Raw genomic sequence first — 27,919 nt, forward strand, 5'->3', positions numbered from 1 at the left:
AGGAGGCACAACTTCAATGAAAGGAATATGATTGAAATTTCAGTAAGTGGCTCGAAAAGGGGTTCCATCAATGCTCGCAGTACCAAATTAAGATCCCAAGGAGCTTACCTAGGGGAACGTACACGTTTAAACCTAACACGCGCCTTAAGAAAACGGGAAACCCAACGAATCTGTGCCAGATAGCAACTGAAGAGTGCCCCCAGGTCAGAGACCTGCACCTTTTAATGTGTTGACTGTGAGTCCGATATCTAACACCTTCTATGGGAGGTCCAACATCTGGGCAATGGGTACCTCCCCCAGTGGATTAGCCCCATAACGTCTAAAATCTTACTCTAGGTACCGGATGTGGATGGTGATTGGCTTCCTACTGGCAAGCAGGGTGGAAACTACTCCAGCTGAAAAGCCTCTTTGTTCCAGCATTCTCCGCTCAAGTTCCATGCCGTGAGGTGCAGACTGCGAGCCGTTGGGTGGAGGCATGGTCCCTAAAACAGCAGGTCTGGGCTCTTTGGAAGGACCCACGGATCCGACGGTGACATCTGCTGGAGCCAAAAGAACCAAAGCCTCTTGGGCCAGAAGGGGGCTATTAGGATGACTCTCTCCCTGTCCGTTTTTATTTTCCGCAGAGTCAGAGGAATGAGGAGCAGAGGTGTAAATGCGTAGGCCAATCGGAAGTTCCATGTTATGGAAAGAGCGTCTACCGCATGAGGTTGTTCGCGTGGATTTCGGAGCAGAAATGAGGGAGTTTTCGATTTGCCCGTATGGCAAAGAGGTAGATATTTGGATGACCCCTTAAATAGACTATTTGAGCAAAAATAGAATCTTTTAAAATCCACTCTCCCTGACGTAACCTGACCCTACTGAGAAAATCCGCCGTAAGATTGTCCTGTCAGTGGATGTGGAGAGCGGACAACGAGGTGATATTTACCTCCGCCCACTGGAGAATGCGTGATGCTGTGGCCATCAGGGTCTTCGAGTGCGTCCCCCCCTGATGATTTAAATAGGCCACCGTGTCTTGTTTGTCTGACAAGATTCTGACCGGATGAACCTTCAAGGATGGCTGGAGTTCTAATAAGGCTTTCTCTATTGCTAGGAGTTCCTTGGTATTGGAAGAAAGGCTCTCCTCTGATGTTAGCCAACTGCCCTGCACCAGAAATCCATTTAAATGAGCTCCCCATCCGTACGGGCTGGTATCTGTGGTGACAATCCTTGTTGGAGATACCGACCAAGAAACACCCTTTGCGAAGGTGGAGTCTTATCATAGTATCATAGTATCTTAGTTTTTAAGGTTGAAGGGAGACTCTAAGTCCATCTAGTTCAACCCGTAGCCTAACATGTTGATCCAGAGGAAGGCAAAAAAAACCCCAATGTGGCAAACAAGTTCCAATGGGGAAAAAATTTCCTTCCTGACTCCACATCCGGCAATCAGACTAGTTCCCTGGATCAATACCCTGTCATAAAATCTAATATACATAACTGGTAATATTAAATTTTTCAAGAAAGGCATCCAGGCTCTGCTTAAATGTTAGTAGTGAATCACTCATTACAACATCATGCGGCAGAGAGTTCCATAGTCTCACTGCTCGTACACTAAAGAATCCTCGTCTGTGATTATGATTAAACCTTCTTTCCTCAAGACGTAGCGGGTGCCCCCGTGTTCCAGTCGCAGGCCTAGGTGTAAAAAGATCTTTGGAAAGGTCTCTGTACTGTCCCCTCATATATTTATACATTGTGATTAGATCCCCCCTAAGCCTTCGTTTTTCCAGACTAAATAACCCCAAGTTTAATAACCTGTCTTGGTATTGCAGCCCACCCATTCCTCTAATAATCTTGGTCGCTCTTCTCTGCACCCTCTCCAGTTCAGCTATGTCCTTCTTATATATCGGGGACCAGAATTGTACACAGTATTCTAAGTGCGGTCGCACTAGTGACTTGTACAGAGGTAGAACTATATTTTTTTCATGAACACTTATACCTCTTTTAATACATCCCATTATTTTATTAGCCCTGGCAGCAGCTGCCTGACACTGTCCACTAAGGTGAAGTTTACCATCCACCCATATACCCAAGTCTCTTTCTGTGTCTGTTTTACCCAGTGTTCTACAATTAAGTACATAATCATAAATGTTATTTCCTCTACCCAAGTGCATGACCTTACATTTATCTACATTAAACTTCAATTGCCACTTCTCAGCCCAATCCTCCAATTTACATAAGTCTCCCTGTAATATAAAATTATCCTCCTCTGTATTGATTACCCTGCAGAGTTTAGTATCATCTGCAAATATTGAAATTCTACTCCGCATGCCCCCAACAAGGTCATTTATAAATATGTTGAAAAGAAGCGGGCCCAATACTGACCCCTGTGGTACCCCACTATGAACTGAGACCCAGTCCGAGTACGTACCATTAATAACCACCCTTTGTTTCTTATCACTGAGCCAGTTTTTAACCCAGTTACACATATTTTCCCCTATCCCCATTATTCTCATTTTATGTACCAACCTTTTGTGTGGCACTGTATCAAAAGCTTTTGAAAAGTCCATATACACAACATCCACTGCATTTCCCTGGTCCAGGCTTGAACTTACCTCTTCATAGAAGCTGATCAAATTAGTTTGACAGGATCGATCCCTCATAAACCCATGTTGATACTCTGTCATAAGGTTATTTTTCTTGAGATACTCCAGTATAGCATCTCTCAAGAAACCCTCAAGGATTTTACCAACCGTAGAGGTTAAACTTACCGGCCTATAATTTCCCGGCTCAGTTTTTGTCCCCTTTTTGAATATTGGCACCACATTTGCTATGCGCCAGTCCTGCGGTACCGACCCTGTTATTAAGGAATCTGAGAAGATTAAAAATAATGGTCTATCTATCACAGAACTCAATTCCTGTAGTACTCTGGGGTGTATGCCATCCGGGCCCGGAGATTTGTCAACCTTAGTGATTTCGAGGCGGCGGCGTACTTCCTGCTGGGTTAAGCAGGTAATATTCAAGGGTGAATTTATGGTATCACTGGTCATGTCATCTGCCATGGCATTTTCTTGTATAAAAACCGTAGAAAAAAAGTCATTCAGCAGTCTTGTACCCACCAATGAAGGGAAGCTTTAGTTGAGTGTCCAAGGAAAATGAGTTTGCCCAGTGCCTGCCTAGAGACTCTTGGAGAGCCAATATGTTCCATTTGAGGACCCTCGTGTAAGCCTGAGGCCATGGAACTGCCGGAATGCATGACGTTAACAGACCAAGAAGAGACATGGCCTGCCGTAAGGACATGGAGGGGCACCGCATGGCGTTCCCCACCCGACTCTGCACCTTCAGGACTTTGTCGTGAGGAAGGTGGCATTCAAGGAGCCCTGTAATCTAGAATAGGCTTAGAAAAATTTGTGTTGTAGCCGGGTTAGGCGAGACTTGTCGAGATTGAGAAGCCAACCTAGCTCTTGAAGTTTGGACATGACCAGATGTAATTGTCTGGAGCAATGAGTAGCTGAGTGGCCTATAATGAGGAAGTTGTCCAGGTATGGCACAAGTAACACTTTCTTTTCCCGAAGATGAGCGAACACTTCCAATATGAGTTTTGTTAAAACCCCTGGTGCAGTGGCGATCCCGAAGAGTAAAGCCTTGACCTGGAAGTGGCGGAGGTGTCAGTGCGTCTGAAGAGCCACTCTCAGGAATTGCTGGAACCGAGGTGAAATTGGAACATGGTAGTACGTATCCTTGAGATCGAGGACTGCTGTCTTTACTGACTCCATTTTGAAGGTGGAGATCCGTAGATGTTTGTTCAACCCCTTTAGGCTGATTATTGTGCGGAAGAACTGTCTGGTTTTCAGATAAGGAAGAGGGGGAAGTAATAACAGTTGCCTTCCTCTTGCAGTGGTACCTGGACTAATACTGATTTGTTGAGAAGATTCTAATTCCAGGGCAGTTTGTTCTGATAAAGAAGTTTGTAGGGAGGTGGGGAGGTATCAATGGGGAGGGGAACCAAAAAAAGAGAACCTTTGACTATGTCTAACTATGTCCAAACCCATCTATTTGAGGAAATACGTTCCCAGGTTGAGAGAGTGTGATAGTCTTCCTCCTACCTGGGAAGGTGGGAAATTAGGAGGATTTCTTATTCTAAGAGGGTGTATTAAACATAAATCCTCTTTTGTTTTTAGTGCGGTCCTGACAATCCGACCGACTTGTTAAGGCACCTTTCCGACTATATCTTCGCCTCCTGTTGAAGGTGTTCCTATGAAAGGAAAAAGACAAAGCAGGGAAGCGCTTATTTTTGTCAGTAGCTTTTTCCAAAATGTCATCCAAGGTGGGACGAAAGAGGAAGTCACATGTACAGGGTAGGAGACATAATCTTGACTTTGTCTATAGATCTCCTGGCCAACATTTAAACCATAAAGCCCGCGGGCTGCGTTGGATTGGGCTCAAGATCTGGCTGCAAGCACCATGGAGTCTGCCGATGGGCCCGCTAGAAAAGCTGCTGCTCCTTGGATTAGAGGAAGGGACGCCCGGGTGTCCTCTCTAGAACAGCCAGTCTTTAATTGTTGTTCCAAGTGATCTAGCCAGACCATCAGTGACCTGGCTGTACAAGTAGCCGCGATGGCTGGTTTTAGACCATCTGCTGACGCCTCCCATGCCTTTTTTAAGAAAAAATCTGCTTTTTTGTCTAATGGGTCTTTGAGGGAACCCAGGTCTTCAAAAAGAAATGCAAATTTCCTTGGACACTGCAACATCCAACTTAGGAGCTTTCTCCCAAGACGAACAGGCTTCATCATCAAAAGGATGTTTGCGTTTAAAAGCAGACATGGTAGTATTTTTCCTATCCGGTCTCTTCCACTCTCTGGTAATTAAGCTTTTAACATTCTTATTCAGGGGAAGGAGTGACTCTTCTTTTGTCCTAACCCCCCAAACATAATATCCTGCATAGAGCGCTGAGGCTTCTCTTCTATGAGACCCATTGTGGACCTAACTGCTTTAAGTAAGCTTCCCATATCTTCCACAGAGAAGCAGTAACGACTACCCGTATCTGAAGTAGAGGAGTCCGAGGAAGTATGAGAGAGCCCACCCTCGTCAATTGAAGCGTCTGAGAGGTCAGAGGCGGGGGGTGAGTCATGTTGCAACTTGACATAGGCTCTTTCTTTTTTTTTTTTTTTTTTTTTTAGTTTTGAGAGACTGCAGGGAGCTCTGGACTTCAGCTTCAATGATGGACCGAAGGTCAGATGCAGAATCCGGCATCTCTTCATAGACGGTTTGCTGAATACAGGAATGGCACAACCGTTTGCTGTAGGAATCCGGCAAAGGGTTGTCGCATAAGGAGCATACCTTGTTTTAATTTTTCTGATCGTTTCCCGGACCTCTGTCGAGTCTAAGACAAGAAAGAAAACCGGAAAACAACATTAAAAAAAAACTGAGCATTTACATATATCACTCACAATCAGATAAACGGAGAGGGTACTGGCTCAGACGAAGGCTTGTCGATGGACGAGCCCTTCTTGAGGGCATCAGGACGAACGGCTGCTGCTTTTATGCTTCTTTGGGACTACCAGGAACTCCAGCAAATCAGCTTCAGTGGAATCCATCACTGTGGAGGGGTCCAGCTGGAGCATCCCTTCTGGGCCTCACCGAGTTTAAAAAGGCAGGAGAGCTCAACAACTCCCCCTCCAGACGCCTGCAGACCACACCTCCTCATATCGGTGATGCCCTCCTCCGGCGCAATCCATGAACAGAGGGGGCCTCCTGACCCCCCCCCTTACATGTGCAGCCCGGACATAATATGGCTGCCAAATACTGCCCCTCAGGCTGGCCACAGTAATGCCTGCAGGGACTTACCATGCACAGGCCCCCCGCGCATGCGCCCTGCGACTGCCAAGTGGTCGCCCTGCAGGCAGCGCGCTCAGCGTCAGTACCCGTCCGATGATGCGTCCCGCGCATGCGCAGCCCCAGGAGACATGGCGGCCTCCACCCCAAGATGGCGGCCCCCATGGACGCGCGCGTCGCCCGGCACCAAGACACACTGGAAATGATGCGTCCTGGGCAAGTGCAGCCCCAGCCCCACGCCGACAGTCCAGAGACTGTCAGCAAAGAGACGCCGCTCACAGAGGACCCACTGGTCATGCTGCAGCGCTTCCAGCCACGCAGCCTCCAAAGGTGGCATCAGCCACCCGATGCATGCTGAACCAGGTAGGTAAAACAAAAGAGAAAACATAAAAAAAACCGACAGAACCGCCGTCCTGAGGGTCTCCCGTCAATGAAAGGAAAGCAGCTGATGCGGAGAGAGGAAACACCCATTTTTATACTGTAGGTTTCCTGTTTTTGAGGGCGGATCCCTCTCTCGTGGGGTGCTGTCATGGGTTACAGGAAAAAAAAGCATTTTCAGTATGCAGCCCTCCCATTCGGTCTCGCCATAGCACTAAGAAATTTAACAAAAATAATAGCGGAGGTTTCAGCTTATCTAAGACAGAAAGCAGTTCTCTTTATCCCATACCTGGACGACTTTTTGATTGTTGGTTCATCTGCTCCTCACTGGCACCAACTTCTGCAGGAAGTCTGTATCTCTCTGACGACTCTAGGGTGGATCATCAACTGGAAAAAATCAAGGTTGGTCTCAGCCAAAATCCAGCTTTTCCTGGGTCCCATTTTGGATTCAGGAATTCAGGAAACTCGCCTTCCCCTGTCCAAAGTAAAGGATCACCAGGTCCAGGTGGTGCGGGCAGTCAAAACTCCACGGATGGCACTCAGAAATGCAATATCCCTCCTGGGATTCATTACATCCACCATTCTGGCAGTACTTTGGGCTAAGGCACATGTCCGAGCACTTCAGTCAGACATTCTAGTGAATCAGTTAAGCAAAGGGGGACCTCTGGACACTCTCATTATACTCTAACCCCAGACGATCAGCTCCCTACAATGGTGGTTAATCCCAGAGAATTTACAAAGAGGCACCTGCCTTGGACATACCGAATCTCCAGAGTCATTTCCACCGACACCAGTCAACAAGGTTAGGGAGCTCATTGTCAAGTTAAACTAATTCAGGGACTGTGGTCTGGAAGAGAGTCGCGCTTCCTCAAACACAAAAGAATTACTGGTGGTAGAAAAAGCACTTTGCCAGTTCCTGCACACCCTGGCTGGTCATCACGTAAGAGTCTTCTTGGACAACCAAGCTACAGTGGAGTACCTCCATTACCAAGGGGGAACACTGTCCAGATCTCTCATGGAGATAACCAGCAGACTCTTCGAAATAGCCGAGAGCTCCCTTCTGTCACTGTCTGCATTAGATATCAGCCGGAAGAAGAATTGTATGGTGGAATTTCTCAGCTGCAGCAGGCTGCGCCAGGGGGAGTGGGTCTTAAATCAGTCAGTTTTTTTTGCAGATAACAGAAATGTGGGGCATGCCAGTAATAAACCTTTTTACGACCCACCAGAACAGGAAAGTTCCCCAGTTCTGTTCCCTGAATCCAAGGGAGCTGCCTCATGTGGTGGATGCACTACTGGTCAGATTGGACTTCAAGCCTTGAATATGCTTTTCCTCCGAATGCCCTTATCCCAGTAGTTATGAAAACAATTCAGGAGGACAGGGCGACTGTAATCCTATTTAGCCCCCTTTTAGCCAAAAAGGCCTTGTTTTTTTGGATGAGGAGGATGTTGATCTCCAGACTATGGGTTCTCCCAGAACACTCGGAAATTCTCACTTAATGCCCGGCTCTTCATCCCCGCACAGGCAGGTTACATCTGACAGCTTGGCTGTTACAAGGTCGCTTTTAGCCAATAGAGGATTCTCCCCGAGTCTGGTAGCCACTCTCATGCAATGTAGAAAACCAATTACAACCAGAATCTATGGCAGAACTTAGAGAAAGTTTCTGTCATCCTCAGGGGCAAGTCCCCCTCCCATTTCAGACATGCTGGAGTTCCTTCAGAAGGGGTTAGAACAGGGCCTTTCTGTTAGCATGCTGAAGGTCCAGGTATCGGCATTACCTGCCTTATTTAATTGGGATCTGGCAGAAGATCGTTGAATTTCACGGTTTATCAGGGACTACTCTAAAGCCAATCCTAAGCGTAATCTGTCCTTGCCACCTTGGAACCTTAATATAGTCCTGTCAGTCTTAACTGAGGCCCCGTTTTGAACTTTTAAAATCCATCTCCCTTAGACATATAAAAGTTGTGTTTCTGATGGCCTTAACTTCGACCCATAGTCAGAGATATCCAGGCCCTGTCCACCGATCCTCCTTTTATGCAGTTTTTCGACGACAGGGTGGTCCTCCGGCCTGACCCTGCTTACCTTCCAAAGGTGGTTTCCACTTTCCATAAAACTCAGGTGATTGTCCTCCCGTCCTTCTATGATCCTCCAAAGGATCAGGAGGAAGAGAAATGGCACTGCCTGGATGTTAGACGTGGCCTTCTACGCTACCTCTCTGTGACTAGCGCTTTGAGAAGGGACAATTCCCTATTATTCCTCTTTCAGGGTCATCGGAAAGGGATCAAGGCTTCCAGGTCCACTTTTGCTTGGTGGATAAGGGATGCTATTTCAGTTAAATCCACTTATATCCTCAAACCAAGAATATATGATGCCAAACTTCCTTAAAAATACTTTATTTATTTAACAAAAAATAAAAACACGGGGGCGTGGCTAACTATGGTGGTGTGAGGCCGCACGTCTTGGAGCTCCTGCTGCACCACTATCAGTATCCCGGCTTACCATAACCCAACATGGGCAAATCCACTAGAAAATCCAGGACCCGGGCCTCCTCACAACTCCCGACCACTAAGGGGGATGTAGCGCTGCTCCTCACCCGGACTGGGACCCCCCACCGCGAGACCCGTGCCCCACCACCGACGGAGCTGTGAATGGACTCCCCACGAGACTGGAGTATAGGTGAGCCCGCAGTCCCTGGGCCCGTTAACCAGTCCACCCTGCAGCCCCCAGCAGCCCCAGCACAACTAACCTCCTCAGACAACGGGTCCCCCCGGAGACAGGGCGCACGCCGGGAGGAGGGGAGAGGCAGCGCGAGGCAGGATGGCGGCTCTCCACGTGGAGACGCGGGCGGGAACATGGTGGAGCCCGCGAGCGTACAGGACTTTGGAGAGAGGAGGGGAAATCCCCATATGCCGCCGGACACCTCGGACGAGCTGAGCGGCAGGGAAAACAGAGCACGGCAGCTCCAGAGGAGGTGAGACAAGAAGGGAGGGGGGACAGCTGCGCTGCCATCAGACATGCTGCTGGAGATGGTGGAGCAGCTCAAACCCCCCCCCAGGCCATAAATCTTAATTGAGGAAGATGGGGGAGAGGAAGTCTGGGAATGGAGATGCCTCCTCGACCTCAGACTCTCCTCCTGTGCTGTATACACAAGGGAAGGAATGGCAGGCAGGGGGGGGGACCTGGGGAGGGATCGCTATCCCCTTGCACCCCGTGCTCACCCTCAAAATACTAACACAGAGCCAACACACCCCCACTATGGGCACTGTGGTAACAGAGATGACCCCACAAGAGCACGGGGAGAAGGGGCTATGGACAGACTTCCCCCCCCCCCACCCACTCTCAAATGAGTCATCAGCTCGGTGGTCGGCAGGATCATCATGGCTTTCAGCCTCCCCCAGGGACGACGGGGGGCCAGGGTTCGAGTCACAGGCACTTTCTTCTCGGCAAGGGCCTCAAATAACTATAACGACCTCAGACCACAATGGAGGCTCCATTCGTCCCCCAGTAATCGTGAACACCGACCCCCTGGGTACAAGAAGCTGACTAACTATACGCCCCTAGAGGAGAACAGGCCGGTTACCCTAGCAGACTTGCGTTCATTATTAGACTCCTTGCCTACCAAACAGGACATAACTATCTTAACATCTAAGATTGTTGCTGAATGTAAACAAGAGTTCATCAAATTTCGCTCTGAGCTAACAGACCTATCATCACAAGTGGACTCCTTAACTCAGTCCCGTGACTCCTCCTCGAAGACTATACAGGTGCTGACGGATACGGTTCAACGCCACTCCTCCCAAATACAAAATCTTCAATCTACTCTAGACGATCTAGAAAATAGAAACAGGAGGAACAATTTACGAATTAGAGGCCTCCCCGAATCCATCTCCACGGCAGATATCCCAGCCACATTGACTTCCATATTCAGCGGGTTAGTACGTCGCCCCCCAGGCACTTTTATTGAATTAGACAGAGCCCACAGAGCCCTACGGCCTCCAGATCCGAATAACCCCCAACCAAGGGACATAATCTGTCGGATTCACTTCTTTCAGCTTAAGGAAATAATCCTACAGGCAGCCCGCCAGAAACAAACACTCTCCTACCAAGGCAAGCCTATTCGCATCATGCCAGACTTATCTAGATACACATTGGCCCAAAGAGCAGCCCTTAAATCTCTGCTTGCCCTTCTACAGGACAAATTGATCTCCTTCAGATGGGGGTTCCCCTTCTCTTTATCAGTGAGGAAAGGGCCCCGGACCTTCACGATTCGAACACCCGGAGACTTGCAGGGATTTCTGGCCGGATTGGGCCTAGCCAACATCACTCTACCTGAATGGGTGGCACTTATGGAGAATGGCATGACCCTGGCTGGGAGACCCCAGGGACGCTCAGACTACCCTCCTTCAGGACTCCCCCCTAGAGAAAAATCAAAGGGAGGAGACAAAAGAGATCCGATCGTGGACCGCCGCATTACGACCTGATGACCCGACCCGACCTATAGAAGAGACGGCAATAGTGCCTCAGAACTGTGCCCAATGTACTTTCGTCCGCCTGTGCAGAATTGAGGGGAGGCATGAATGGGAGGGGTTGGGGGGAGATGTAATAGAACTCGAAGGGCAGTGGTCTGGATGAATACGGTCACAACGCCTCCTAATGCCCATAGATAGCTTGCTATATTATGCAGCCGGTGGATATGCAGTTATACTAAGTTAGAATGTTAAATTAAATGTGGTGTTTTGCAGGCTCCTGTGCCACCTTGTCACTGCTGGACTAGACTTCGCCCCACATAGGTTGGGAGCTACTGTCTTGCCTTTCAGGGTCGCACAAGCTCCTGTACTACGTTTGTATCTAAATAGTCGTTTTTTTCTTTCCGACTAAGAGGCTTTACCTCTGACCTCTGTTGTTTTCTGAAGTTTTACTCTTATGTTTTTCGCTCTTCGCACTAAGTGTTCAATTTTCACCTCGCCCTTGGCATTGCACAAAACTCCCCAATCATCAGGATCAGCCTGCTCCTAGACCGGAATGACGGAATTGAGAATTGCCTTCTTCAACGCCAAAGGCCTAAACACACCGGAAAAACGGGCGCAAATCCTGCAACATTTCCACAAGCAAAAGGTACAGATAATCTGTCTACAGGAAACGCATTTTAAAGAGAACCATACTCCAAACATCAAACATAAACACTACACCAGTTGGCACTTTGCCAATAACCCTAGTAACAAATCTAAAGGAGTGGCCATCGCTATCCACAAATCCCTCCCACACCAACTGATCAGCTGTACGATTGATAGGGAAGCCAGATACATCATTCTTACTTTAAAAATCGAAGGCCACACATTAACCCTACTAAATGTCTATGCTCCAAACCAAGACCAAGTTAGCTTCATTTCAAACCTAGCTGACATCTCCTCCCTTTTGATTCAGGGGACAGCCATCCTATGTGCTGATCTTAACCTTACTTTAGACCCGGTCCTAGACAATTCTAAGAAAAAAATCACACCTATCCTACAAAGCCATTAAACAGATCAAGAAAACTCTCCTCGGGTTACAGTTATGTGACGCTTGGAGACTACAACATCCTGAGGTTAGGGACTACACATTCTATTCCATACCACACGACTCCTACAGTAGGATAGACTATATCCTGATCCAACACTCAGCCCTCCCTTGGGTATCTTCTACAACAATCGGTAACATACTGTGGTCTGACCACGCCCCAATCTACTGCTCACTAGTAATTCCTTCCCGCTCTAACACAATACACCCTTGGCGCCTGAATGAGAGCCTGCTTGCAGACCCGGTGTGTTTATCAGACATTCAGGCATCCATAGGACACTTTCTCTCAGACCACACCGCTGACACAACGGCCCCTATTTTTCAATGGGAGGCTCTCAAATGTGTACTGAGAGGGATACTAATAAAGCACGGCTCGCGTTTAAAAAAAGCCAAAGCTCAAGCCCTGAGTGCCGCCCTTCAAAAGTCACCAAACTAGAGCTAGCCCACAAAATTGCGCTCTCGACAGAGACATTGAGGAATCTTCTTAAAGCACGACAGGAAGTAAAACAATTACTAGACAACTCCTATAAACGATACCTCCAAATTGGTCGCAGCCATTTTTATGAATTTGGTAATAAACCTGGGAAGATGCTCGCTAAGGCCTTACGCTCACAATTCACCCAAAATTTTATCCCTTGTATTAAAGGACCCAAAGATTCCATGGTCCACACAACGGCGGAGATTTCGGAAATTTTCCGCTCATACTACTCAAATTTATATAATCTCCCGTGCCCGGCAAATGCCCCTCACCCTGTTTCCTCCCGTTCTAGCATCCCGAATCCAGGAGTGATAGCCGAATTAGATACTCCCTTTAACCATACGGAATTATTGGATGTAATAAAAAACCTACCAAGTAACAAAAGCCCGGGCCCAGATGGATTCACAGGAAAATTTTATAAAATATTAGCAGACCTCTTATCCCCTTTGATGTTGGTAGCCTTCAACTCGATCTCTGAGTCCTGCCCTTTCCCTGTCCAATCCACGGCCGCGTATGTCACAGTGATTCCTAAACCGGGAAAAGACCCGCATGTCTGCAAAAGTTACCGCCCAATTTCCCTTCTGAATACTGATCTAAAAATCTTCGCAAAATTAATGGCAAATAGGTTGAGCCCCCTGCTCCCCTCGCTGGTGCACCCCGACCAAGTGGGCTTTGTCCCGGGCAGGGAAGCACGGGACAACACCCTAAAAACGATAGATATCATACACCACGCAAAGACCCATTAAATACCGTTGATGATTTTGTCCCTTGATGCTGAGAAGGCATTCCATGGTCTTCTCTAGCACAAACCCTTACGCATATTGGTTTGGGCCCTTCCTTCCGTGCAAAAATACTTGCTCTATATAAATCCCCAGTAGCTAGGCTGAAAATTAACGGTTCAATATCAAACCCCTTTACCATCCATAATGGTACCCGACAAGGCTGCCCACTATCTCCTCTGCTCTACATACTAATAATGGAACATCTCCTGACCGCCATCCGCAACAGCCCTGAGATTCGAGGAATCAAACTAGCTGGTAAGGAATACAAATGTTCCGCGTTTGCGGATGATGTATTAATTTACATAACCAATCCAATGACTTCCCTACCTAACCTGTTGGACTTACTGGAGAGATTCGGTAAGTGGTCCAACTTCAAGATCAATATGGACAAATCCGAAGCCCTCAATGTTTCTCTCTCTAACGAGTTGGTGCACGATTTGAAGACGCATTACCAATTTAGGTGGCCTTCGGACAATATCATCACCTATTTAGGTATTCGTCTACCTGCGGAGCTGTCCAGATTGTTCCCTCTGAACTTCCAGCCATTCCTCTCCAGACTGGAGAATGACTTAGCCGCTTGGGAGCGGACAAGTTTTTCCTGGTTTGGACTATTAACATATTAAAGATGACTGTCCTCCCTAGGCTGTTGTACCTTATACACACAATCCCTACATATATCCCAGCTTCGTATTGGGACAGGATCAGGCGTCAATTTAAGAATTTCGTTTGGGCGTCAAAACACCCGTGGTTACACTGGGAAACCCTGGTTCGTCCTAAAGAGGCGGGTGGGACGGGTTTGCCGGAGTGCCGTCGATATTATGCAGCGGCAGCACATGCACGTGTACTAGACTTAATACATAGCTATTCGTTGAAACTTTGGGTACGCATGGCAACGGATGTGTACCAAATTCCGGTCGGTTCTCTGCCTTGGCTGCGATTCTCTTTACTTCCAAATAATTTAGACGTATCCTATACAACAGCCAACACGTTAAAAGCCCTGAACGTCCCTTCACTGAAAAAAAAGACTGGTAGATGGACAATGCCCCTTATTTCCCATTTCGGGAAACCCTCTGTTTGAACCAGGATGCACCGCTTCGACGTTTCTAGGCTGTCCTAAATCCCGCCCACTGCGTTTCCACCAGGTGGCCCCTAATGGAATATTGATGCCACTCAACACGATCCTGGGTGAGACACCTCCCACCCCGCGCCATGTATTTGAGTACACTCAGCTCCAGCACTTTTACTCAGCAATTCTGGAAAAAGACACGCTGACACGCCCCCTGTCCACTTTTGAGTCGCTCTGTCTCGTAAAACTAGCTATACCGCATGCAACGTCAGTTATTTACAAATTGCTCTTGGAAAAAGATTTACTCTCCCTTCCTCCTTATTGTAAGGCCTGGGAAGTGGAACTTAATAAAACTTTCACTAAAACCCAATGGGATAAATGTTTTTCCCTTTCTCACAAATCAGTCATAGCATCCAAATAACAAGAAACAAGTTACAAGATAATTTCGAGATGGTATAGGGTCCCAGCTACATTAAATAAATGGTTTCCTGGAGTGCCGGATACATGTTGGCGATGTGGAACGGAGTTGGTAACGATGTCACATATATGGTGCTTCTGCCCGCTTTCTGGACGGGAGTCCTCAAAACCGTGTTGAAGGTGACGGAGATCTCAGTCCCACTATCCCCAGAAGCAATACTGCTCTACATGTTCCCTTTGTCTAAATCTAGGTACAAAAAAATCACTACTCAGACATCTATTGCAGGCTGCGAAAACAGTAATCCCCAGGCACTGGAGATCTATGGATCCCCCGTCCTTGGAGGAGTGGTTTGCAGAGGTGAATCTGACACACCGTATGGAGTCTCTGATAGCAGGTTCCCACCGGGAAAGGGATACAATTGCCAAAACTTGGTTCCACTGGGAGGCGTTCCTAGAGTCACCCTTGTACCGACAGATCCTGAAGTAAAGTGCAATGCCATACACCCTTTCCTCTACATCCTTCTTACTTTATTGCTTGCTCTCTTTCTGTTGTCCCCTTATACGTTTTGTCTTTCCTTAGGTTATAGTTGAAAGTCCCCCATGTTGTAGGACTAAGATTTGGATGACTTTGAATATAGCCTGAGCCATGTTCACTTTTTTGTATTTACTCATCCGACTTTCGGGCTATAGACACCAATACGACCAGCAAAGTAGTATATGGTTAGATCTGACAGCTAAAGCGATTGTTTCCTAGCTTCATGTTATAGTAACTCTTGACGACTTATGACAAATTGCAAATATATCATCTCTAGTTTTTGGTTGTTCTCTACAATGTTTGTGAATAATATATGAAAATCAATAAAAATTTATTGTTTAAAAAAAAAACAAAAAAAACCCACAAACAACCATAAAGGCACAGCAGGGTAGAGAGGTATACAACTGACTCCCACGGATTGGGGGAGGGTGGGTGGGGGCCGAAAATAGGTCTAACACCTTATATAGTACAGTATTACAACAGAATCCTTGGTCTGTATACACATATAGTAAATATATGAATGCTAAATCACCGTCACATAGCCTACATGGGGGAAAGTCGGGAGTAACCCTATATGAGCACACTGATTCAATTAATTAACACAGACATCTAGAAAAATGATGTTCTTCCAAAATATAGGTACATTTATAACAACATATTGAGGTCAGTCTGCTCACTTAACAGCGACTTTAATCCCATATAGCCAAATGGATCGGATTTTGCTTACTATTTAGGGAGCATTCATGTTAATTAAACCCCCCGTAGGTAACCACCACACCTATGGGCCACAAAGGGGAGCCTTTCGACTAATAAATGGCCCCCTAGCATTCCCCAAGTGGGGCATGTACCTTGGGGGCACCCACACCCTATCACTTCCAGAATTCTGGGACCGAGAGGTATGTGGCTCCCAGCGTCTAAAACCTGTGACTCACCGATTAGGTGAAAAATCCACATGGTAAAGTTACAACAAAAATTACAATGGTATAGTATAGGTATAAAGACCTGACCAGAATGGTAACGGATCCCACCCGCCAAGCCTCAACGCGTTTCACCACCTAGGGCTTCGTCAGGAGGCAGATACACACCCTACGTGGCTAACACCCTTTATATATTCACCTAAAAATGTCTGCATGTGGTCCGTAATTGCATAATGAGTTCCATGTTTTCGTCGGCGTGGTGTAGTTCCGGCCTGAGGACAGAGCGGAAGTTACCTCACTCTGTTTCCGGCCTGGGGAGGGACACACGCAGGCCCGGCAGCCATGGCAACGCGATGCCACCGCTACCGGGCATGTGCGCGGCCCCCACCCTGCGGCCTTACTGCAGAGCGAGGAGTCCTCCGGCCTGATACTACCCGCGCTCAGCATGGATAGCTCAGCAGCAATGACAGCACCCGCAGCATGAATCACACGCATCTCCTCCTGAGGATCAAAACCGCCCAGTTTCCATATGCACCTCTCCATTTTATTTTATAAATAACAACAAGTCAATAATACCCACAGACCAATTTGCATTATACTGTTGACCCGGGCAATATAGAAAAGTGAAACATATATAATATACAAAACACATAGTTACACATTAACTGATTGTGGACCATATGGGCCAAACATTTCCACACCCCTTGCCAATCCCAGTCTAAAGGCACTAGTGCCATATCTCCCATTAATCTTATACACCCCCCCAAAAGATTATTATATAAACCCCCTATATGGACTCCCAGTGGCATTAGAGAACATCTTTCTATACCCAGCACCCATACCAAAACTAGCAGAATTTATAAGGACCCCACAACCTTCAAAAACCAACCACCCTACCCCAATTAAAATGCACCATACATGTGCCAAACCGTATACCCATATTTTAACCCTATCACAAATCGAAATTAGTGAGGAAAGGGGTAGAGGGAAGGGCGGCGGGGGGGGGGGGGAGAAGAACAATGGGAGCAGAAGGAAACAAGGATGTACTCATACTCCTGGTCCACAATAGCCCCCAACATAGCTACAAAAGAGCAAGCACAGGGTCCAATCAATAAAGTAGACCAAAACCATCAGTCTATCTTCATCAGCCGTGGTGAGTACTTCAACCTTCATCCACATATCATATGGTCCACCCAATGATGTTACGGTATCCATCCGGCTAATTTGTTGACAGCAAATAGTACCACATAAGTAGGTGGCAGGCTGGAAATGAACAGTCCAATAATCCAATATTGCCATAGTTTGAAGCTCCGGTCTTCATTCATACATATTGAATATATGGTCCAGGGACTGGGTGGCGATAACCTCAAAAGAAGAACAAGGATATAAATTAGCACTCCAGCAGGGTATGTTATCCCCTGTACCAGATTATACATATGTGCCAACTATATAACACATAAACAACAGGTACAACAATTAAAAATTAAATATTAAAAAGACATCTCAACCAGTACAGGTAAGTTGTTCACATAAAGGCATTAAAACCAAAGTTTTCATTGAGGTCCTCAGGGGCCACAGTACCCAGCCTGTAAGTCCACCGGCTTTCCAGGCACGCAAGGGTCCTGCCTATATCACCCCCTCGTACATCGATCCTAATCTGATCGATGGCTTTTACAATCAGGAGTCTTTCTTGCTCGGTTGTATCCTTTTTTGATCGTTCTTCTGCTGTATCCTCGGTGCAGGAACCTTTGTGTTAGGTCCTCTGCCTGCACCGAGAATTCCTCCTCAGAAGAACAGATCCTCCGGGCTCTGAGGAATTGTGGGACAGGAATGCTTTTAATCGTCGCAGGAAGGTGCGACGATTGGGCATGTAGAAATGCGTTAGTTGCCGTTGGTTTCCTATACATCTCCGTTGTTAGCCTCCCGTCCTCAGATGTTTGGATTTTAAGATCCAGGAAATCTATTTCCCGGCCAAACCGGTACTTAAGGAAAATGTTGGCAGAATTATTAAGTCTGTCAACAAACTTCTTCAATTCTCTGGGGCATCCATCCCACAGGAACCAGACGTCATCTATATATCGCATCCAGTTGTTAACTTTATGGATGCTGACGTCTGGTTCCGTGAGGAATATTTCTCTTTCCCATGCCCCCAAGAAAAGATTGGCATAGGCTGGGGCGCATGCCGCCCCCATGGTAGTGCCCTGCTGCTTGATGTACGTGGCCCCCTTAACGTAAAGACATTGTGGGTCAGAATGAACTCTAACAATGTCAAGAGGAGTTCAGCTAACTCGCCCTCCAAATTGCTAGTGCTCAGAAAATATTTCACAGCTCTGAGACCATCATGGTGGCTGATAGACGTATACAAACTTTCCACGTCAGCAGTCACCATGATGGTACCCGATTCAAGCACGATATTATCCAATCTTTTAAGTGCTTCAGTGGTGTCCCTAATGTACGATGGGAGAGAGGCAGCCAGCGGCTTCAGATAGTAGTCCAGCATCTGACATACCCTCTCACATAGCCCTTCCAACCCTGATACTATTGGGGAGTCCAGGGGGCAGCTGTTATTCTTGTGCAGTTTCGGTGTAAAGTACAGGGTTGGCATCTTTGGATGTTTAACGACTAAACTGTCGAATAATTTTTTTTGGAATTATGCCTTCCCCGAGAGCATGCTCCAGAATGTTTACTAGTTTGTTCTGAAACCCTGGCAACGGGTCCGTATACAACCTTCTGTAGCATGCCTTATTACTTAACTGCCTACTAGCTTCTTTCTCATACATGCTATTAGGCCAGATGACAAGGTTGCCACCCTTGTCAGGTGGCTTAAATTGCATGTCGGTCAACCCCTTTATTTCATTAAGGGCCTTTTTTTCTAACGTATTTAAATTCGAAAACCTATTAGGTTTGCAATTGAGTTGTTCAATATCACGGGACACCAGTTTCACAAAAATATCAACCGCAGGGCACATACTGAGGGGCGGAAATTTCTTAGATTTATTTATTTATTGATTATATTTGTTTCCTTCTGCTCCCATTGTTATTTTCTTCTTCCCCCCCCTCCCCCCCACCTCTCGCCCTTCCCTCTACCCCTTTCCTCCCTAATTTTGATTCGTGATAGGGTTAAAATATGGGTATACGGTTTGGCACATGTATGGTGCATTTTAATTGGGGTAGGGTGGTTGGTTTTTGCGGGTTGTGGGGTCCTTATAAATTCTGCTAGTTTTGGTATGGGTGCTGGGTATAGAAAGATGTTCTCTAATGCCACTGGGAGTCCATATAGGGGGTTTATATAATAATCTTTCGGTGGGTGTGTATAAGATTAATGGGAGATATGGCACTAGTGCCTTTAGACTGGGATTGGCAAGGGGTGTGTGGGAATGTTTGGCCCATATGGTCCACAATCAGTTAATGTGTAACTATGTGTTTTGTATATTATATATGTTTCACTTTTCTATATTGCCCGGGTCAACAGTATAATGCAAATTGGTCTGTGGGTATTATTGACTTGTTGTTATTTATAAAATAAAATGGAGAGGTGCATATGGAAACTGGGCGGTTTTGATCCTCAGGAGGAGATGCGTGTGATTCATGCTGCGGGTGCTATCATTGCTGCTGAGCTATCCATGCTGAGCGCGGGTAGTATCAGGCCGGAGGACTCCTCGCTCTGCAGTACGGCCGCAGGGTGGGGGCCGCGCGCATGCCCGGTAGCGGTGGCATCGCGTTGCCATGGCTGCCGGGCCTGCGTGTGTCCCTCCCCAGGCCGGAAACAGAGTGAGGTAACTTTCGCTCTGTCCTCAGGCCGGAACTACACCGCACCGACGAAAACATGGAACTCATTATGCAATTACGGACCACATGCAGACATTTTTAGGTGAATATACAAAGGGTGTTAGCCACGTAGGGTGTGTATCTGCCTTCTGACAAAGCCCTTGGCGGTGAAACGCGTTGAGGCTTGGCGGGTGGGATCCGTTACCATTCTGGTCAGGTCTTTATACCTATACTATACCATTGTAATTTTTGTTGTAACTTTCCCATGTGGATTTTTCACCTAACCGGTGGGTCACAGGTTTTAGACGCTGGGAGCCACATACCTCTCGGTCCCAGAATTCTGGAAGTGAGAGGGTGTGGGTGCCCCCAAGGTACATGCCCCACTTGGGGAATGCTAGGGGGCCATTTATTAGTCGAAAGGCTCCCCTTTGTGGCCCATAGGTGTGGTGGTTACCTACGGGGGGTTTAATTAACATGAATGCTCCCTAAATAGTAAGCAAAATCCGATCCATTTGGCTATATGGGATTAAAGTCGCTGTTAAGTGAGCAGACTGACCTCAATATGTTGTTATAAATGTACCTATATTTTGGAAGAACATCATTTTTCTAGATGTCTGTGTTAATTAATTGAATCAGTGTGCTCATATAGGGTTACTCCCGACTTTCCCCCATGTAGGCTATGTGACGGTGATTTAGCATTCATATATTTACTATATGTGTATACAGACCAAGGATTCTGTTGTAATACTGTACTATATAAGGTGTTAGACCTATTTTCGGCCCCCACCCACCCTCCCCCAATCCGTGGGAGTCAGTTGTATACCTCTCTACCCTGCTGTGCCTTTATGGTTGTTTGTGTTTTTATTTTTTGTTAAATAAATAAAGTATTTTTAAGGAAGTTTGGCATCATATATTCTTGGTTTGAGGATATAAGTGGATTTATCGTTTGGTAGGATGCAATCCTGATTATGTCAGTACAAAATGTGGAATATGTGGCTACATGCTATTTCAGTTGCCTACTTGGCCAGTGGTAGGGAGATGCCTGCAGGTCTGAAGGCTCACTTTACGAGTGATGGCATCCTCCTGCTTTGAGAGATCGGACGTGACCATTGAACAGATCTGTAAGGCGGCCATTTGGTCCTTACCTTCCACTTTTTATAGGCATTATCGCTTGGATTTATCTTTCACTGACCTTACCTTTAGGAAACTGGTTCTGCAAACTGTAGTCCCTCCCTAGCTGATTCTGTCTTTGTAATTCTCTCTTGGTGCTGTCATGGGTGATGGAAAAGTTACTCACCGGTAATGTATTTTTTCTGAACCCATGACATTACCTTTCCATTAGCTCCCTGCACATTACAGATTTTATTCTGTGTGTTTTCTGAACGTGGATTATGTTGGTGGTGGAATTTTTTGTGCTAATGATGTTCCTTGCCGGAGGTCCTTTTCAGGCTCAGTAACCAACTGATGCAGGGAGAGGTGCCGCCCCTTTTTATCCTGTAGGTTTCCTGTCCTTGAAGGGTGGATTCTCTCTCTCGTGGTGCTGTCATGGGTTCAGAAAAAACACATTACCGTTAAGTAATTACTAAGGATGAGCGAATGTATTCGCCACTTTTCACAGGGCTGTGGAGTCGGAGTCGGAGCTCATTTTGGTGGAGTCGGAGTCGGTATAAAATGCACCGACTCCGACTCTTAAAATATATAATAAATTGGGGACAGGAGTGCAATGCAGAATGTGCTGAATATTTTACTAAATAACAACATTTAGTATAATGCTTATATTTAAGTGAAAAATTTATTGTAGTACAATGTGAACATCAGACATTTAATTGTTTTTATGATACAATAATCAAGATATTTGGATAGAACATAAAATATTTATTGGAATACAACTTTAGAACACAAAAAACTAATAAATTGTAAATATGTAATATATATATATATATACACACAGTGTATATACACACACAAGATATATATGTAATCTACTGTATATTACATAGTGTATTACATATTTACAATTTATTACAGTTTTTTGTGTTCTAAAGTTGTATTCCAATAAATATATTTTATGTTCTATCCAAATATCTTGATTATCGTATCATAAAAATTATTAAATGTCTGATGTTCACATACACATATTCATGTACTACAATAAATTTTTCACCTAACTAAGCAATATATGTAGGAGTCGGAGTCGGAGCCGGAGTCGGAGTCGGAGTCGGTGCAAGAGAATTTGAGGAGTCGGAGTCGGAGTCGAAGGTTTGGCTTACCGACTCCACAGCCCTGACTTTTCAGTATCTGACAGATAATAAGGTATTCGCACTATTCGTTATTTGACGAATAAACCAGTATCCGCTCCGATACTTTCAGTTTAATTTCTGACTTCCTGGCGCCTGTTTTCCAGCCATTAAACACATCTGATGTTGCTTGCCCTCACGGTAATGCCACAGCCATCTTTGTTGTGGTGTTACTGTGATTGGCTTGGCAGCACAGCGTCATAGGGGCTATATAAGGCAGCGGGCATTCTGGTCATTCGGTCTCTCCCTCTCTGTTTCATACTCACCGATCACTGGCACTGCGCTGCACAGCTGTCACAGTGCTCTGAGAGAGTGACTGTGCGCGACATATTCGTCGAAGCGGATATTTTGGTATTCGATCATCCCTAGTAATTATTTTTCTCACTATCTGACAGGAAATCAGAATTAACCTTTCCCGTTGTAGGTCAATTAGGATTACCAAAATCTAATCTACAAGGTGCTGCTGATAAGTCTCTATCTTTGTGATCTTTTTTTGTTTCTATGGTAACGAATGTTACATCACATGAAATCCTTATGTGTCTAAGATATGTTTTCAAAATTTTGTGTTAGAAGCTTATGGCAACAGTGTTCTACGCACTCGGGAAAACAAAATGGCGGAGTCTAATGCGATATTCACCGCAACTGAGAGCAGAGAAGTAAAATTCTTGTTTCTGCAAGGAAAGTCCGTGGATTTTCATGGTAATATGTCGCAGACATTGGGCAGGGCCGCCACCAGGGGAGAACAAATAGCAAATACCCAAGCACTCAAAGGAAAGGAGGAGGAATTGTTTTCATGCAAGTGTTTGATTGACAAACTGCAAAAATGTGAAACCCAACAGTAGCAACACCAACCTTTCGGTTGTAACACCTTTATCAAGGTTGTTGCCTGCAAAGGTTAAAAATACATAGTGAATATTTACAAGTGAAAAATATACAAATATATACAAACATATACAAGGTAAACACATACTTAATGTAGGGAAGCTATGATGCACGGGTCTCCATGGACAACCGTCAGTGAAGTAAAGTAGAGAGCATCACATTTTCCAGAAACAAGAAGAGTCTGGTGTATATAAAGAATACAAATGTTAAGTGAGCACGTACCAATAAGTGGAAAAAGAAGAGCTGTAACAGCGGTGGTTAGTACGGCGTGACGTGGAGGCATAATGCAGGGTAGGGCCATTTTATAGGAGGTGAGGATCGCATCACTTCCTGGTTAGGCTGGGTGGCACGCATAGGTGGAACGCATGTGATGGCGCGTGCGCGGGAGGATGCTGGGGGAGGCGCTAGTGCTTGATCCAGGAAGTGTGGAGATGTAGATATGCGTATCAACGCAAGCTTTAGTATAGGGATATAACAAGCGGTGCAAACGAGTGGAATGCACATATGACAGGCATGGACTATGCATGCGCGTGACGTGGTGTGTAGAGTTGAGCGGATTGCTAATAATCCGGGTCCGGCGGATCACTGTCTGGTTGCCACGGGAGTCCGAGACACGGGGTGGGGGGGGGGGGCAGAGAGAAACACAGAGAAAGAGAGAAACACAGAGAGACACGCGCGCACACAAATGGAGGGAGACTGAAGGGATTGGGATGGTTTAGAGATGGAGGAGTGGGTGTAGGAATTGGTGTAGAAAGTTGGTGGAAACTCTGATGGAACTATGCCCACAATTCTTGGTGTCTGCAGCATGTGTGCCTTTCCATGCTCCAACTCTGTTCCTGCATCCACAAGGTTCACCCAGCGTGATGTCAGAGACCTGTCGCATACCTGGCCACAAGCACTTGTCAACGTGTCCGTGGAAGTGGACCTTCCCAGTTAGGTCGAACCCGAACATCTATGGGGTCCATTCATCCCCACGTACAATATGTCACGAAAAAAATAATCTCATCACTGAAATCTGTTGAAGCGTTCCAGAGTAATTACCTCGGAAAGTGACGTTAGTCACATTTTTAAAATTTGGCTTGGTCATTAAAGCCAAAATTAGATCAGTCTCTAAGGGGTTAAAAAAGGCCTTAGTTCTTTTCTCTCAACAAATATCATTGTGTATTTTAAATGATCTAGCGATTTAGAAAGTATAATTGGTGAAGAAACATTTAACTTAATTGACATATCTTTTTCTACGTATATAACTATGTAGTAATATTACTGTACATTTGGTTTCTTTAGATGTTTGACTGGATTGCGCATAATAAAGGACTTTTTTTGACAAGTTACTCTGATATAGGCATCAGCCACAACAAAGCACTGGAGCTGCAAACACAGCACAATCATTTTGCTATGAACTGTATGGTAAGCTTCCTTTTACTTTTTCCACTCTTGAGTTGGTATCTATCTAACAACAAATATCAGAATTTAGGTTAATAACGTATTAATAAAATTATCTAATCCTTATGTTGTATAAGTTTTTACTAAATATTTTTACTAAATGGATTGCTCAGGGGGCGTTATGTAGCCGAGATGTGCTGAGCTCCCAACATTTTGCTCGAATTCCTGAATTTATCCTTTGCAAGGGCCTCACCTCGCCTTGGTGTTGCTACTGTGGACTGCGGAGGCTGCCTGTCTTCAAATGAGGAGTGGTTTGGTCTGGCGGTATTTGTGAGACGTCCAGTGGGCACAGACTGTAGAAGAAGGTGGACATTTTTAATGCCACGCTGCTGGTGGCCTGTTAATGGCACGGATGGACTCGTCAAACCCGTAGTTCGTCTGGCAGCTCCCAAGTCTCTCTTCTCAGCTAAGAAGAGGCAGTGATGCGAGTTCTGTAAGACAGGTCCCACAGTCCTTTATCGGAAGTATTACTTCACATAGGTGTCAGACATTTTACCGCCTCTACCTGGAACTTGAGTTGAATGTGGAGAAGCAAGCCATAGGGAATACAATATGCACACTCCATTTTCAGGTTTTCTGCTATAGTATGGCCATTATAGAAATGTGAAGCATGGGATTTCAAAATGATTCTGTTGGATGCAAATATTTTCCAAATGATTTTATTTTTAAGAAAATTCCGTTCCTCAGTAAAAGAAAAATAACATCAGACAAAAAAGGCCATTTTCTGTACAATATGAATCTTGTACATCAGGCTCTTGCACCTCCACACACATGAACAGAAAACAAGATCTAACAACTATCCTCTGATTACTGTTAATTGCGACCTTTTATACACCCGAAAACTCCCAGAAACCTTTGCAGCTGTCACTATATAATACTAGAGGACTCCTGGCCTGTCTCTTATAATGTTAGAGCAGACATAACATGCTGCATTTGGACACTGCAGGTAAGTGAGTTTTACAAAGAAAGACTAATATTTAACCCCTTCACGACCTTTGACGGATCTATGCATCATGGATCGTGTGAGGTTAACTCCGCCCCCTGCCGTTGGCAGGTCGCGGCGATCCGCGCACATATCAGCCGTTTTCAACAGCTGACATGTGTGCCTGCATGTTCCGCGTGGAATCTCATTCCACCCGGAACATTTAACCCCTTACATCTTGCTGCCAAAGTCTGGCAGCGAGATGTATATGCGCGCGGCCATTATTTTCACTTACCGCTGCCACCACCAGAAGTCACGTGCGTGATCACGTGACTTACGGTGGTTGCCATGGTAGCACAGGGTCATGTGATAACGCCTATTGCTATCATGAGTAACTTTCGGTTTCACTCGGCCCGGAGCCGAATGAATCAGGAAGTGACCATATCTGCTGTTAACAGCTGTGTAGCTGTGATCAGCAGATAGGACAGAGCGATCTCGCATTGTGGCTCCATATAGCCCCCTAGGGGGACTAGTAAAAAAAAAAGTAAAAAAAACCAAAGTTCAAATAACCCCCCTTTCACCCCATTGCAAACGAAAGGGTTAAAAAAATATACACATTTTTTTATCGCCGCCTTCAGAAATGCCCGATCTATCAAAATATAAAATCAATTAATCTGATAGGTATATGGCGTAGCGGCAAAAAAATTCCAAATGCTGCCCCAGAAGGTGATCGTGTGCATGGTCCTTGGAGAGGAAGAAGAGGCGGACCAGTTTAAAGTTTAAGGAGTTATTGGTTTAATAACAAAAATTCACTGGGTTGTTTCTTAATAGAATGTACTTCATAGTATTGCCATGTATTTTGTCAGGGGGGATTAAGTCTTTCTGAATATGAAGGCGGGGGGTCCCCTCCCACCCTCTTGGGGGGGAGAGGGCACCCCGTGACTGTGTATAGCACAATTTTCCCCTCACCCATGACAGCACCACGTGATTATATGGTTGCTGTCATGGGTTCTGGAAAAAATGGCTACCGATTAGTAACCTAGGTGTATCCTTCCTGGGCCCTATATCTTTACCTTATATAGGGCTCTGGCTGTTAATCTAAGTTAAATAATTCAAAAGTTGTTTACTGTTGGTCCGGGGCAGGGGGCTCCTTTGTACAAAGTTCCCTCCCTGATTGGGATAACACGCCATAAAGGAGTGGCGTAGTCTCACCATCCCTAGTCTAGATAGATTGGTATTTTGTATACATACGCAGTTACCCTTAATCTTTCTTTTAGGCTACATGCGCACGCTTCATCTTTTTGTGTTCACAAACTGCAGCCAAAACTGCAGCCAAAACTGCACCTTGTCAGAGAGAGCCTGGAAATGTTACAAAAAACGCTTGTAATTGTAGGTGCGTTTTTGGTGCGGTTTTCACAACATGCGTTTTTGCTGCATTTTTGTGACAAATGTTGACAAAAACGCAGGAAGAATAAACATGCTACATTTTTTTTGTCACAAACATTTGACAAATAAAATGCTGACAAATAAACTGCAATGTTCGCATAGCAAATCTGACTTCTCATAGACTTTGCTGGGAAGTCAAATGTCAGAAAGTTCTGACAACAAAACTGCAGCCAAAAACGCAGAGTGCGCATGTAGCCTAAGGCGCGCTTTGTAGCGCAGCGTAACTGCATGCGTCCTGCGTCCCCTGCATAATCTAAAAAGATTATGCAGGAGCCGTGCGCACGTGGCGTTTTAGAGTGCAGCGCTTCGGCTGCTGCCCGAAGCGCGCGTTCTAAGAAGTGACATGTCACTTCTTCCATGCGCTTTGCCGGCAGCTCCTGCTCTGTCTATGGCAGGAGCTGCAGTCAGAGCACATGGAATCAGCTTTTTTTTTTTTCACTACGGACATTTTCGGCAGCGATTTGAAGCGCACGTGTGCTCTTCAGATCGCTGCAGAAATTTCTGCAGTGAAGTACGCAACGTGCGCACATAGCCTTAGGGTTTTGTAGTGACCTTGCAGGAGGGAGGTGTTTCGTCCTCCCTGCCTGTAGTTTCTACTGTTTTGTTGGTAGTTTCTTTCGCATACTCGACCTTCTTACCTTTTTCCTTTCATTTCCTTTTCTCTCTTTCTGCTCTCTCTACCCTACCTGCTTCCACATCTCTCTCTCTTCCTAATCCCCGAACGTATCCCTAGAGTCCCCACCGTCCCTCCATATAGAAATATCACAGATCAATTGGGGCTCACTAAATGTGAGGGGACTCAATGTCCCGCAAAAACGCTCCCAGGTATTCTTTGACATGCACAAAAAGAGTCCATATATTATAGATTCAAGAAACACATTTCAAAATGGGACATCTCCCCATCTTTAGAGACAGGTATTATACTAACTGGGTCCATAGCTCCAACCCAGAGTCAAAATCCAAAGGGGTGTCCATAGGCTTCCATAAGACCCTGGTGCACATGGTTCTGGATACACGGGTGGACACTGAGGGAAGATTTATATTTCTGAAAATTAATCTTAACTCATCTATTTTGACCATTGTTAATTGGTATCTACCAAACAGAGACCCGGCGACGTTCTGCTCCTCTCTCATGTCATCACTGGATGAATTCGCAGAAGGGACTGTGATCGTGGGCGGCGATTTTAACTTTACATTGGACCCTAAGGTAGACACAACATCGGGAT

General features: G+C 45.8%; 1 protein-coding gene across 14 annotated transcripts in view; it reads left to right on the forward strand.

The window, feature by feature from the left end:
- Positions 1-27,919, forward strand: part of TRIO (trio Rho guanine nucleotide exchange factor) — a 3,493,742-nt gene that overhangs the window by 236,182 nt on the left and 3,229,641 nt on the right. For all 14 annotated transcript variants that reach the window (XR_012724343.1, XR_012724344.1, XR_012724345.1 and 11 more), the window contains exon 9: positions 24,167-24,289. Coding sequence is in view for 11 of the 14 variants with exons in the window: in XM_075314973.1 (XP_075171088.1) it covers positions 24,167-24,289 (123 nt within the window). In the remaining 3 variants the exon portion in view is untranslated. The remainder of the gene's footprint in view (positions 1-24,166; positions 24,290-27,919) is intronic.

This window comes from Anomaloglossus baeobatrachus, chromosome 6 (assembly GCF_048569485.1).
Source record: "Anomaloglossus baeobatrachus isolate aAnoBae1 chromosome 6, aAnoBae1.hap1, whole genome shotgun sequence".
Taxonomy (NCBI): domain Eukaryota; kingdom Metazoa; phylum Chordata; class Amphibia; order Anura; family Aromobatidae; genus Anomaloglossus; species Anomaloglossus baeobatrachus.